The sequence below is a fragment of the Rhinopithecus bieti genome, unplaced genomic scaffold (genome assembly GCF_001698545.2).
Source record: "Rhinopithecus bieti isolate Rb0 unplaced genomic scaffold, ASM169854v2 scaffold_14454, whole genome shotgun sequence".
In the NCBI taxonomy this organism is placed as follows: Eukaryota; Metazoa; Chordata; class Mammalia; order Primates; family Cercopithecidae; genus Rhinopithecus; species Rhinopithecus bieti.
In genome coordinates, this window is record NW_016808228.1 from 60,836 (window position 1) to 71,979 (window position 11,144).

The 11,144-nt window shown below is 55.7% G+C and overlaps 2 protein-coding genes across 7 annotated transcripts in view; one reads left to right on the plus strand and one right to left on the minus strand.

Annotated features, from left to right (window-relative positions):
- Nucleotides 1-177: 177 nt before the first annotated feature.
- On the plus strand, nt 178-1,204 carry UFSP1 (UFM1 specific peptidase 1). Its single transcript, XM_017886102.1, has one exon. It carries the CDS (start codon nt 452-454, stop codon nt 1,061-1,063), a length of 612 nt encoding a protein of 203 aa, XP_017741591.1. The 5' UTR covers nt 178-451; the 3' UTR covers nt 1,064-1,204.
- Nucleotides 1,205-1,262: 58 nt separating this feature from the next.
- The window catches only part of SRRT (serrate, RNA effector molecule), a 13,897-nt gene continuing 4,015 nt past the window's right edge, over nt 1,263-11,144 (minus strand). The window contains exons 3-20 of one of the 6 annotated variants that reach the window (XM_017886097.1): nt 8,528-8,656; nt 8,133-8,279; nt 7,694-7,882; nt 5,698-5,867; nt 5,395-5,579; nt 5,121-5,219; nt 4,919-5,036; nt 4,591-4,745; nt 4,197-4,258; nt 4,018-4,096; nt 3,514-3,702; nt 2,984-3,157; nt 2,752-2,905; nt 2,439-2,632; nt 2,069-2,225; nt 1,788-1,877; nt 1,548-1,674; nt 1,263-1,454 (exon numbers count right to left, since the gene is read on the minus strand). In XM_017886097.1, coding sequence (XP_017741586.1) covers nt 1,379-1,454; nt 1,548-1,674; nt 1,788-1,877; nt 2,069-2,225; nt 2,439-2,632; nt 2,752-2,905; nt 2,984-3,157; nt 3,514-3,702; nt 4,018-4,096; nt 4,197-4,258; nt 4,591-4,745; nt 4,919-5,036; nt 5,121-5,219; nt 5,395-5,579; nt 5,698-5,867; nt 7,694-7,882; nt 8,133-8,279; nt 8,528-8,656 — 2,494 coding nt within the window. In that variant the 3' untranslated portion in view covers nt 1,263-1,378. Of the gene's footprint in view, nt 1,455-1,547; nt 1,675-1,787; nt 1,890-2,068; nt 2,226-2,438; nt 2,633-2,751; nt 2,906-2,983; nt 3,158-3,513; nt 3,703-4,017; nt 4,097-4,196; nt 4,259-4,590; nt 4,749-4,918; nt 5,037-5,120; nt 5,220-5,394; nt 5,580-5,697; nt 5,868-7,693; nt 7,883-8,132; nt 8,280-8,527; nt 8,657-11,144 lie in introns of all 6 variants that reach the window. The other 5 variants (XM_017886100.1, XM_017886096.1, XM_017886095.1 and 2 more) reach the window with 5 other exon arrangements.

Below are 11,144 nucleotides of genomic sequence, written 5' to 3' on the forward strand. Positions count from 1 at the left end.
TGCTGGAATCGGGGCGCCCAAGGTGCGATGTGCGAGGGGCCCCTGAGTGCTCGTGCTCCGCCCGACCCCGCCCTGTCCCCCTCCCCCCGACACACAGGTGGACCCAGAGTCAGCTCGTGCACCTGGGAAATCGCCCCCGCCCGGTAGCAGGGGGGCGGAGGGGCGGAGGGGCGGAGGGGCGGAGGGGCGGAGGGGCGGAGCGCGGCAGAGCATTGTGGGAGCACCTGGGTCGATGCCGCTAGGTGGTTGCCGCTTGCTGCCTGCGGTGATCAACGAGGCTCGGGGAGCGCGTCCCCAGCCTGCGCGCCAGTCCTGCGGCAGCTGACCAAAGACCCGGAGCCGAAAGGAAGTCTTGGGGCCTGAGGTCGCTCCGCGCCGCTAGGAGGACGCTGTGCCTGGCCTGGGACCTCCGCTCCCGCCCACCGCCCTGGAGCTGCTGAGGGACGTCCACATGGGCCTGCCTCCGCCGAGCCGCGGCCCCGCCCGCCTGGCGCTGCTCTCGGGCCACTACCTCTACTACCACTACGGCTGCGATGGCCTAGACGACCGCGGTTGGGGCTGCGGTTACCGCACTCTGCAGACGCTGTTCTCGTGGCCGGAGGGCCAGCCCGCAGGTGTACCGGGACTGGCCGCCGTGCAGGCGGCCCTGGAGGACATGGGCGACAAGCCCCCCGGCTTCCGGGGCTCCCAGGACTGGATCGGCTGCGTGGAGGCCAGCCTCTGCCTCGCTCACTTCGGAGGGCCCCAGGGGCGCCTCTGCCACGTACCCCGGGGAGCGGGGCTGCACCAGGAGCTGGAGAGGCTTTACTCCCACTTCGCAGGGGGCGGGGGCCCAGTCATGGTTGGGGGGGACGCGGATGCCAGGTCTAAGGCCTTGCTGGGAATCTGCATCGGGTCAGGCACGGAAGCCTATGTCTTGGTATTGGACCCTCACTACTGGGGCGCTCCAAAAAGCCCCAGTGAACTACAAGCTGCTGGGTGGGTGGGCTGGCAAGAGGTGAGTGCAGCCTTTGACCCCAACTCCTTCTACAACCTGTGCTTGACCAGCCTTAGCTCCGAATAGCAGCAGCACACCTTGGACTGAGGGCAAAGTTACAGAACTGAGATTCTCGGGTCCCAGACAGGCACCTTTGTACCTCCCACTGGTGTCCCTGCAGAGCCTGGCGCTTTTGACATCAATAATAAAAGTGGCAGGGCTGAGCAACACCTCAGGAGTTACTGTGGAAGGATGGGGGAAGTATGTAACACACGAGAGTCAGGAACCCTGTGGAAGTGCTTTTATTGGCAGTAAGGCTGATCGTACAAAAAATTCTCAGAGCTGGATGGGACAAGGTAGTCACGAGTATGGATGATACAGGAGTGAGGAACGGTGGATGGTTCAAAAGAAATCAACATCGTCTGGGGCATCCAGGTCCCGATATTCCACAATGGCCCTTGGGTCTCCCCGAACCATCCTGTGAGATGAGAGGTAAAGGATGACAGCTGGGGGCTCCCAAAAGGGAGTTTGCAGGCAGCAACAAAGCTTGGGTGTCTGCCCTCCTCCTTACCTGTTGCGAGGTTTCCCAGGATAACCTCCCTGGCCTCGGAAGGCATCGTAGTTCCCTCGACCAGCACCGTATGGGGCATGGGGGTATGGAGGGCCTCCTGTGGGGACTGCAGGGCGGACAGCACCAGCTATGACAGAGATTAGTGTTGAGTTGCAAAACTATGTCCTCAACTCTATCCTCTGTTTCCTTCTCCCAACGCCACACACTCACCAAGCCCCTTCATCTCCCTCCTGTACTTACCTCCATAGCCCAAGATCGGGGGCCGGGGCTGACCGTAGGGCATCAGGCCCTGGGGAGTCTGGTGTGGGTAGGGGAGTCCCGGGGTCAAACCTGGGGGGAGTACAACACGGACAGGGACATGAATTACTGCGGGGACGGGAGGGGGATGGGTACAATTGACTTCTAGGGCTATGGCCTGAGGATGGGGCAGAAACTTCTCGGGGTGACATGTTAAAGAGAAACGGGAGTCCCTGGGTAATCAAGGGAGAAGGGACATGTGACCTTCATAAATCGTATCTTACTCTGGGCAGGGCCAGGTGGTTGGGCTGGCTTGATCTCAGGCAGAGCTGGGCGCTTGGCATCAGTGAGGAAGTTGTTAAAAAACGCCACCTCCTTTTTCACTTCCTCAATTTTCTCTGCATGCTTGTTGAAGATATGTTTGCGCACAAACTCAGGACCCTGGGTGGAGAGAGGAGAGGGGTCAGGACAGCCAGGTAATGGTTGCCTGGCTCCCAGGCCCGACCTGGAAGGATTTCCAGCTCCCATCTGCCAGTCCAGTGAGTTCCCCCACCCCTGCCCAGGCCTTTAGGGGGCTTCCTGTCTTTTAGGGGGCTTCCTGTCTCAACTCCACCTCCCACCACCGTAGCACGGCCATTCTCCAACATCCCAGACCTTGAATTTCTTGCCACTGAGAGGACACAGCCACTTATCCTTGCCCAGTTCCTGCGTGTTGGAGGTGACGAACTTCTCCACTTCCTGCTCTGGGTCTTTGCGCCCCATCTTCTGGGCCTCTTCCTCTGACAGCGACTCTCGCACACTCAGCAACGGCGTGAGCTTCTCCTCAAACGTCTTCTGCCACTCCAGCACTGTGGTTTGGGAACAGAGGAAGGAAGGTTGGGAAGGGAGCCGGAAGGAAGGATGGTGGCAAGGGTCTGGAGGAGCGAGGCCAAGGGCAGCCGGCGACAAAGGGGAACCTGGAGCTCACCTTCCCCGTGACTGATGCGGTTGGGTGGCATGGGCCCCCGAACGTGGATGATGCCACAACGATTGGGCATCTCGTCCTCGTTGGGGTACTCACAGGTGTTGTAATAATCCAAGGAATGCACAATGCGCAGGTAAAGGAGGAGCTTGTCCAAGACCTAAGGGAAGTGAGTGTGAGTGCTCAGCTCCTGCCCTCACCACCTGAGCCCCCACGTGCCCCACGCTGCCACTGGCACCTTGATCAACTTCTCATCCCGCTCCACGTTGATCTCTGCCGGGTTCCCTTCCTTAGGAGGCTCCTCAGGAGGGGCGCCCCCGCTGCTCCCCAGCAGCTCCTCCTCTTCGGCGCTCACTTCCTCGATCAGGTAGTCGGTGATATTCTTCAAGATCGGGTTTTGTGAGGGCAGGCTCTGGTGGGAGGAAGACAGGCAAGTAAGGCAGAGAAGGACCTTCAGGGGAGGTAACCTGAGACCTACCACAAGTGAAAGAGCGAGGGAACAAGAGTTCACTGGACATAACTGGCGCCTTTTGCCCCCTTGAGATTTGTCTTCATTTTAGCTTTTGTTCCACCCCAGCCACAAATGATCACTAGCATTCCCCCGTTCTGCTGGAAGCTGGAGAAGGTGCTACCCACACAGGAAGGGACAAATGAGTGAGCAGGCGAGTGGGTGCAAGGGCTTAAAGCTACAGATAGGTGAAGTCAGAGGTGCCCACAGCAGAGGCACCATCAGCTGCTTCTGACAAAGTACTTTGGGGAGTCACTGACCGTTGGCAGGGGAGGTGTCCCTGGTTCCGAGGCCCAAAGCTGGGTCCTGTCGTCCAGCGTGTGGATCAGCTTGGCCGCCAGCTTGATGTCGTTGCGCACAATCTGCTTGTGCTGGGTGATGCCATTGATATTGCGAACGCGCCGGGTCAGGTCCCTGTTCACACCAGGGCTCAGCTCGCACTCCCGGAGCTGGAGGGCACATGTCATTGGAAGCTTATCCCACTTACCCCACTTGCCGGAGAAGTAGCAGCTCTAAGACCCTCCCATCTTGAGCACCAGCGACTGATCAGATTGAGCACTGCGAGCTCCCTGGGGACGGGGACCACATAGGTCCTGTCCATGGTAACAGCCCTAGAGCCTTGCCCAGAGACAATGTAGGCAGACGAAACGGTCAAAGAGGATGCAGAACAACTAGACTATCAGATGAACAAAGTCATGCAGAGGTCCCGTGGGGCACAGAGAGCCTCCCTTCCTCTTCCCCAAAGTCCCACCCCCAGCACTCACTCGGATGTTCTGCAGGTTCCAACAGATCTCTTTAATGTTAACACTGCGGTCGAAGGTCACCCAGCCACGACGGAAAAACCTACACAAGAAAGAAAATGTTAGCGCAGTCAAGCAAGAGAATTGGTGTTGGCCATTAACATTCCCCTGCATTTTTCCCTCCAACGCACCGAGTTACTCACCTCCTCTCTGGCTGGGGCTCTGAGAGCGCCACCCGCATAAAGCCTGGGTACCTTTTACAAAGCTGCAAGAAGCAGAAAACCAGCCCCATGTAGTGACTCAAGGATTCATTCGCTTCTTCCTCCAATCCCCCATTGTCCTCAGAACCCTAGGACTAACTGCTCTGTCACTCTTCCCATCCTTGGGCAGGGAAAACCCACTAAAGGGCTTCAGAACACCAGCACCTGAAAGCCAATGGCGTGATCAGGACTAGTCCTCAAGAGGCCATGGGCCCTGGGGAACGGGCCTCCCTAGCAGGTGAAACGGGGGCATCTGTCACAGGCAGGGCCCCACTGCCTTCCCTCTGCCCTCCACTTCTCCATTGGCCCTGCCCTGACTCCATGGGTCCCCACTCACGGAGATGATCTCAGCCCGGGAGATGTTGGGCGCAATGTTGCGCATGAAGAGGGAGCAGGTCTTATGCAGCGGCCGCGGCTTGCACTCCAGCCCAGCGGCATCCTTGGGCTTCTCCCATTCTTCTTCCTTGGGCTTCTCCTTCTCCTTGAGCGCTTCTTCTGGGCAGGAACGGGTAAGAAGGAGTTGGTGCGTTTTTATTACTGATTTTGGTGGGGAGAATAGAGAAGCTTTCCCCTAAAAGCCACCCTCCCTCCCACATCAACATCACCAACCTCTCACCTCCCCACCCACATTAGAATGCACTTTAGAAGCAGAAAAGAAACCCTACCGGCCTCCTCCTTCTCCTCCTCAGCCTGGCCGCTCTCTGACTCTGACTCGGACTCCGACACACTGCCCTCATCAAAGCTGTCGTCCCCGCTGTGCTTCCGGTTCCGCTTCTTGCTACTCTGAGCAAGCCACAGCAGAGGGGACAAGTCAGTGTGCCAGGACCCCAGCAACGACGCTCTGATCCCAGGCCACAGACACCTCACCTTTTTGGCTTCTTTCTCAGAGTCTTCTTTCTTCTCTTCCTTGTCCCCATCACCCTCCGACTTCTTTGTTTTGTCATCATTAGAACTGTCATTCTCGGACTATGGGAAGAGACAACCACTGGGGATGTCAAACTTCCCCTTCCACCTTTATCAGAGGGCCCCCACCCCGACAGCTGAGGCCACAGGTTCATTTTCCCCACCCCTCCCAGAACACAGCCCCCCACTTGTAGCTCCTTTGGACCCCGAGGCAGCACTAGAGGCCCGGCGCTCGGACCTGCTTGCCGTCTTCCTTCTTCTCGTCCTTGTCATTTGTTTTACGCTCCCCATCCCCAAGGCCTGCTCCAGCCCGTCCTTCCTCTTTCTTGCCAGGCTCCCCAGGCTTTCCTGCCTGCTCCTCCTCCTCCTCCTGCTCCAGGATGCGGAGATCATTCTCTGTGCCTCCTTCCATCTTAATCACAGCTGCCAACAAAGGGAACAGAGTTCACAGCCCCAGGGCCCTGGCTCCTGTCAACCCACGTCTACCTGGTCCCCAGATACACCCACCCCAGATGCCTGCCACCCCTTCAAATCCACACACCTGCATCCAGCATCTTGACGATGGCATCAGCTTTGTCTATGTCCAGGAGAAGGTTATCAAACCAGCCAGTCTCCATGAGGGACAGGAAGACCCTCAGACGGTTTTGCAGGCCCCCCCGGGCCTCCTGCCGACGCTTCCCCACCTCATCTGGGTGGTACTTAGACCGAAACCTGGGAACGAAGCGGGGGAGGGAAAGACAAAACAATTACTGGAAGCCAAAGCCAGGATGTGGGAAGGGGCCCAGGAAAGACAGGGCATAGCCCCCATCCTCTCACACCCATAAAAGGTCATCAAAACAGAGAGATTAGGGGATAGGGGTGCACTAGAACCACCCAACACCCCAAAAGGAACCAGAAGCTGTGCTCTGAGAAGATCTGGGGGAAAACCAGGAACTAAGAGCTCTGGATTTGGGAAGACCAATGACTACAGGGGGACGCCAGGGTTGGAGAGGCAGATTTACCACTTTAAGTCTCTGGGAAATGCTAACTAGTCAAAAGGTGTCATTTCCCAAAGCTTCAGAGAGGAAGGCTCAGGAAATAGCAGGCCCTGAAGAACCTCCCTCTCCTCACCAACCCCAAACTGCAGTCATTCAAAAACTGCTCCCGCCAACTCCCTCCACCCCGAGGTGGAAGACAGGGGGCCAGATAGCAAAAGCCCAGAGGCAGGGCACCTTTCTCCACCCGAGGGAAGATAAGCAAGACGGTGAAGGGACAGGAAAGACCGAAGGGAGAGACTGGAGTGCCCTTTAGAGCCTCAGGTCCTGCCCACAGGGGAGAGAGAGGAGAGGGCTGGAAGGTTAGGGAGGAAAAGAAAAATAAAACATTCAAATAGGACCTCAGGGGGAAAACAGAAGAAATGAGGAGTATGAGGAAAAGGGGAAAGGGAGGAAAGGGGAGAGTGTGAGAAAGTCCCAGAAACCAAAACAAAGGGAAAAACTAAAGAGAGAGAAACTGAAAAAACCAACAGGGCGGAAGGCAGTGTTAGGCAGGGAGCAAGAACAGGGACAGAGAAGAATGAAAGTGCGTGAAAGATTAGGACAAAGACACAGAGCAATTTGAGAGGGGACAGCGAAGACAGAACAGAACCACGAGTGGGGCGGAGGAGGAAAGGAAAGCCGCAGGCATCACCTCCAGGATCTTTACCTTGGCCGCTTGGTCAAACAGAGCTCAAGATTTAACTAGCGGCGCCCAGGGCCCATGCTGGCTGGTGGGCCACCGGCTGGCTCCTGGCTGGGCGCCCGGCCGAGATGCCCTGCCCCGCGGGACTCCGCAGTGGGGCCTGACTGGCTAGCTGCCTGAGCAATCACATTCAGCTAAACCGCTGCATTGTGCACAGCAGTGCCCTGCCTGTCTGCCTGGCCGGGGCCGCGCAGCTCAGCCCAGGGGCTCATGTATGGGCTGGGTATGGTGGGGGTGGAGGTGGGTTTGCTCCGAGCTCCGTCGATGAGCGGGTGTAGTTCCCAGTTCTGGCTCTTTTCAAGGAGGAGGAGCAGAAAGAGGATGAGGAGGAGGAGGAGCAGGAAGGGGGGAAAAGATGGTTGATTAAAATTAAAACATCCACAAAAGGAAAAAAAAATTAAAATTCTTTTTCTGTCAAACGACCCTGAGATCTTTGCTTTTCCTGTCTGGATTCACTCGTCGCTTTAGGAGGACGCCACAGCCACACGGGGTCCTGGTGATCAGGGATGACAATGACCCAACACCAGCAAGTGGGAAGCGGCCTGTTTGCTGCCTCAAGGGGCCAGGTGGCTCTGGCCTGCTGCCTGGAGATGTCCCACTCTCTGAGGACAGCAGGACAGGAGATAGGGCAGGGTGGGGGCAGTGGCAGTCGCTGAAGTGACGGGGAGACCCCATCAGCCAATGCTGTCATACTTCCCGACCCCCGCCCCCAGAAAGTTCCGGACAGGGGAAACTGGGAAGAGGACAGGGCCGCGGCTCCACCAGCGGGGCCAGGGGGACATGCCAGGGCAGAGGTCCAGGGAAGCAGGGGCACTCACCACTCCTCATCTTTGTGCGCCAGGAAGAAATCCTGCATCTGCTGCCTCCGGAAATCCAGCTTATAGTCATTATAGCGCTTGACGGCCTCCGTCTCATCCACCGAGTCATCCAGGGAGAGGAGAAACTCCTTGAAGGTCTTCATCACAGGCGGCGGCACACCCAGGTCGATTTCTGCGATGCTGCCCAGCCTGGAGGGGACCCCGGTCAGAAAGGCTTGGTTGTTGGGGAAGGGTTGGAGGCTACGGGGGCCAAAGTAGCTAGGTGCCCCCTCCTTTGCCCACCATGGGCATCACCCCAAACCCCAACAGCTACTACCCCCATCCCAGGGACATGTCTCTGTGGGCCTGACCCACTCCCTGGCTTCAGCCATGGCCTTCAGCAACCCCATCCATCCCCCAGGCCTATCAAGCCCCTTCTCCCGAAAAGCCCGGCCCTTACCTGGCCTGGATAGGCAGGACATGGTGCTGCATGATGTGGACGTCGGGGTGGCCCCAGGGCTGAGGGGGGCCATAAGTTGGGCCCCCACCCCCCCCAGCATAGGGCATCTCATAGCCACTGTGGTATGGGTCAGAGCTGTGCTCATCCCTGAGGGTGGGGGACACAAAAGTAAGGCAGAGAAGGGAGTCACCTCCCCAGAGCATGAAGGAGGACAGACAGACAGGGGTACACATAGCATGGTCTCCCAGACAAGGGTTTCAAGGGACAAAGAAACGATGGGTGATGGGAAGTTGAGAAAAGGAAATGACAAAGATTTAGGCACAGGTGAGGGGAGAAAGGGGAGGCCCAGGTGGAACTGAGGCGAAGGGGAGGAGAGGGAAACCACTCCATCTCACCAGTCTCGCCTCATGCGCTTCTGTGGCGGGCTGAGTTCATGGCGAGGTGGCGAGAAGCGCTCTCGCCGATTCCGGTCATAGTCCCGATATTCACCCCGACTACGGCGCTCACGGCCACGGTCCCACTCTCTAGAGGTAAGAACAAGTAACAAAAATTAAAGGCCGGGCACGGTGGCTCATGCCTGTAATCCAAACACTTTGAGAGGCCGAGGCAGAAGATCACTTGAGGCCAGTTCAAGACCAACCTGGGCAATAGTGAGACCCCATCCCTATAAAAATTTTTTTATTTTTTAAAAAGGTAACAATAATTAAAGATACAGCTGGATATGCCACAGCCACGCTCTTAAACAGGCCCTTCTTACACCCTGAGATACCAGACTAAAAACCCTACAATTATAAAACTTCACTCCTAACAGAAAAAGATTTTTCTCTAGTCGGGGCAAGCCACTGCACTCCAGTCTTGGCAACAGAGACCCTGTCTCAAAACAAAACAAAACAAAGATTCTTGTCTAACTCCATGAGTTCAGCCAATACCCAAGAACTGATGGTTCTCTAACTGTTCTCTCAGCCTGGCCTTCCGCCTGAGCTCCAGACCCACAGGAATCACCCCTGCTACAGGCCCGTTCACGGGCAGGAGGTCGGGGCTGCGGCAGGCTTCGATTGCAACAGTGCATTCAGCCCGGGTGACAGAGGGAGACCCTGTCTCTAAAATAAAAGAACTTTATTAAAATCATCCCCCACTAGAAGTCCATCACCCCCTCAAATTCAACCTGTCAGAATCAAGCCTATTTGGCCGGGGACGGTGGCTCACGCCTGTAATCCAAGCACTTTGGGAGGCCAAGACAGGTGGATCACAAGGTCAGGAGATCAAGACCATCCTGTGAAACCCAGTCTCTACTAAAAATACAAACAAAATTAGCCGGTTGTGGTGGCGGGCGCCCTTAGTCCCATCTACTCAGGAGGCTGAGGCGGGAGAATGGCGTGAACCTGGGAGGCGGAGCTTGCAGTGAGCTGAGATCGCACCACTGCACTCCAGCCTGAGCAACAGAGCAAGACTCTGTCCCCCGCAAAAAAAAAAAAAAAAACAGAATCAAGCCTATTCATCCCACCATTATGGGTCCAAATGTCTTTTCTTCCCCCCGCTCCCCACTCTGCTGTAACAGAACAGCATCTCTCCCCAGCTGTCATTCACTACCCTCACCGCTAATTACTGCTCCTGCTAATCCTCTGCCTCAAAGCCTATCAAAGCTGTCCCACACTCTGCCATTCCCACACAACCTGTCCTAGTCCTTGTCCTTGTCCAGTGTGGCTCCTGCACCCCTGGCTGCCCACCTGCTTCTGGTCTCTCGCTTCTGTCTCCCCACTGGCAGGCGGACCTTCCTCAAACACAAGTCTCATCACATCACACCCTTACTTCAATGCCAGTAAGCAACACTGTTGTTTTAACTTGGGCTCCTGGCTGTCACTCCAGCCTCTCGACCAGTCACCAGCCTCCCCACTAGTCACCAACCTCCCAACCAGTCACCAGCCTCCCCCATCCTCATCTTCTTCTTCTTTTTCTTTGGAGACAGTCTCACTCTGTCACTCAGGCTGGAGTGCAGTAGCGCAACCTCACTCTCGCCTCTGCTCCTCTGCCTCCTGGGCTCAAGCAATTCTCCTGCCTCGGCCCCTTAATACTCTTAAAAATGACTGAGGACATCAAAGAGTTTCTGCTTATGTGGGTTACATCTATCAATACTTACTATATTCAAAATTAAAACAAAATGTTCCAAAACCTTCATTTTTAAATTACACAGTAAGATGAAATAGATCACGTTTTATGAAAAGTGATTATTTTCCAGAAAATTCTGGTGAGAAAAGTGGCATTGTTTTACATTGTCACCAGTCTCTCCAAGTTCTGGCTTTGTAGAGGATAGCTTCTACACTGAATCTGTTGAGATATTCCATTCTACTTGAAAAAGGAGGCAGGCTGGGCATGGTGGCTCACATCTGTAATGAATGCTAGCACTTTGGAAGGCCAAACCAGGTGGATTGCCTGAGCCCAGGAGTTCAAGACCAGGCTGGGGCAACATGGTGAAACCACCTTTCTACTAAAAATACAGAAATTAGCTGGCTGGCTAGAAGTGGTGGCTCACTCCTGTAATCCCAGCACTCTGGGAGGCCAAGGCGGGCAGATCACTTGAGGTCAGAAGTTTGAGACCAGCCTGGCCAACATGGCAAAACCCTGTCTCTGCTAAATACACAAAAATTAGCCAGTCATGGTGGTAGGCACCTGTAATCCCAACTACTTCGGAGGCTGAGGTGAGAGAATCGCTTGAACCCAGGAGGCGGACATTGCAGTGAGCCCAGATCATGCCACTATACTCCAGGCTGGGCAACAGAGTGAGACTCCATCTCAAAAAAAAAAAAAGAGAAAGAAAAAAAAAAATTAGCTGGGTGTGGTGGCATACACTTGTAGTCCCAACTAATCAGGAGGCTGAGATGGGAGGATCACCTGAGCCTGGGGAAGTCAAGGCTGCAGTGACCCATGGCCATGACTGTGCCACTGCACTCCAACCTGGGCAACAGAGTAACACCCCATTTAAAAAAAAAAAAAAAAAAAAAAAAAAAAAAAAAA

Bases quoted from the DNA above. Each gene is read 5' to 3' on its own strand.
- UFSP1 (XM_017886102.1), top strand. From the start codon at position 452: ATGGGCCTGCCTCCGCCGAGCCGCGGCCCCGCCCGCCTGGCGCTGCTC.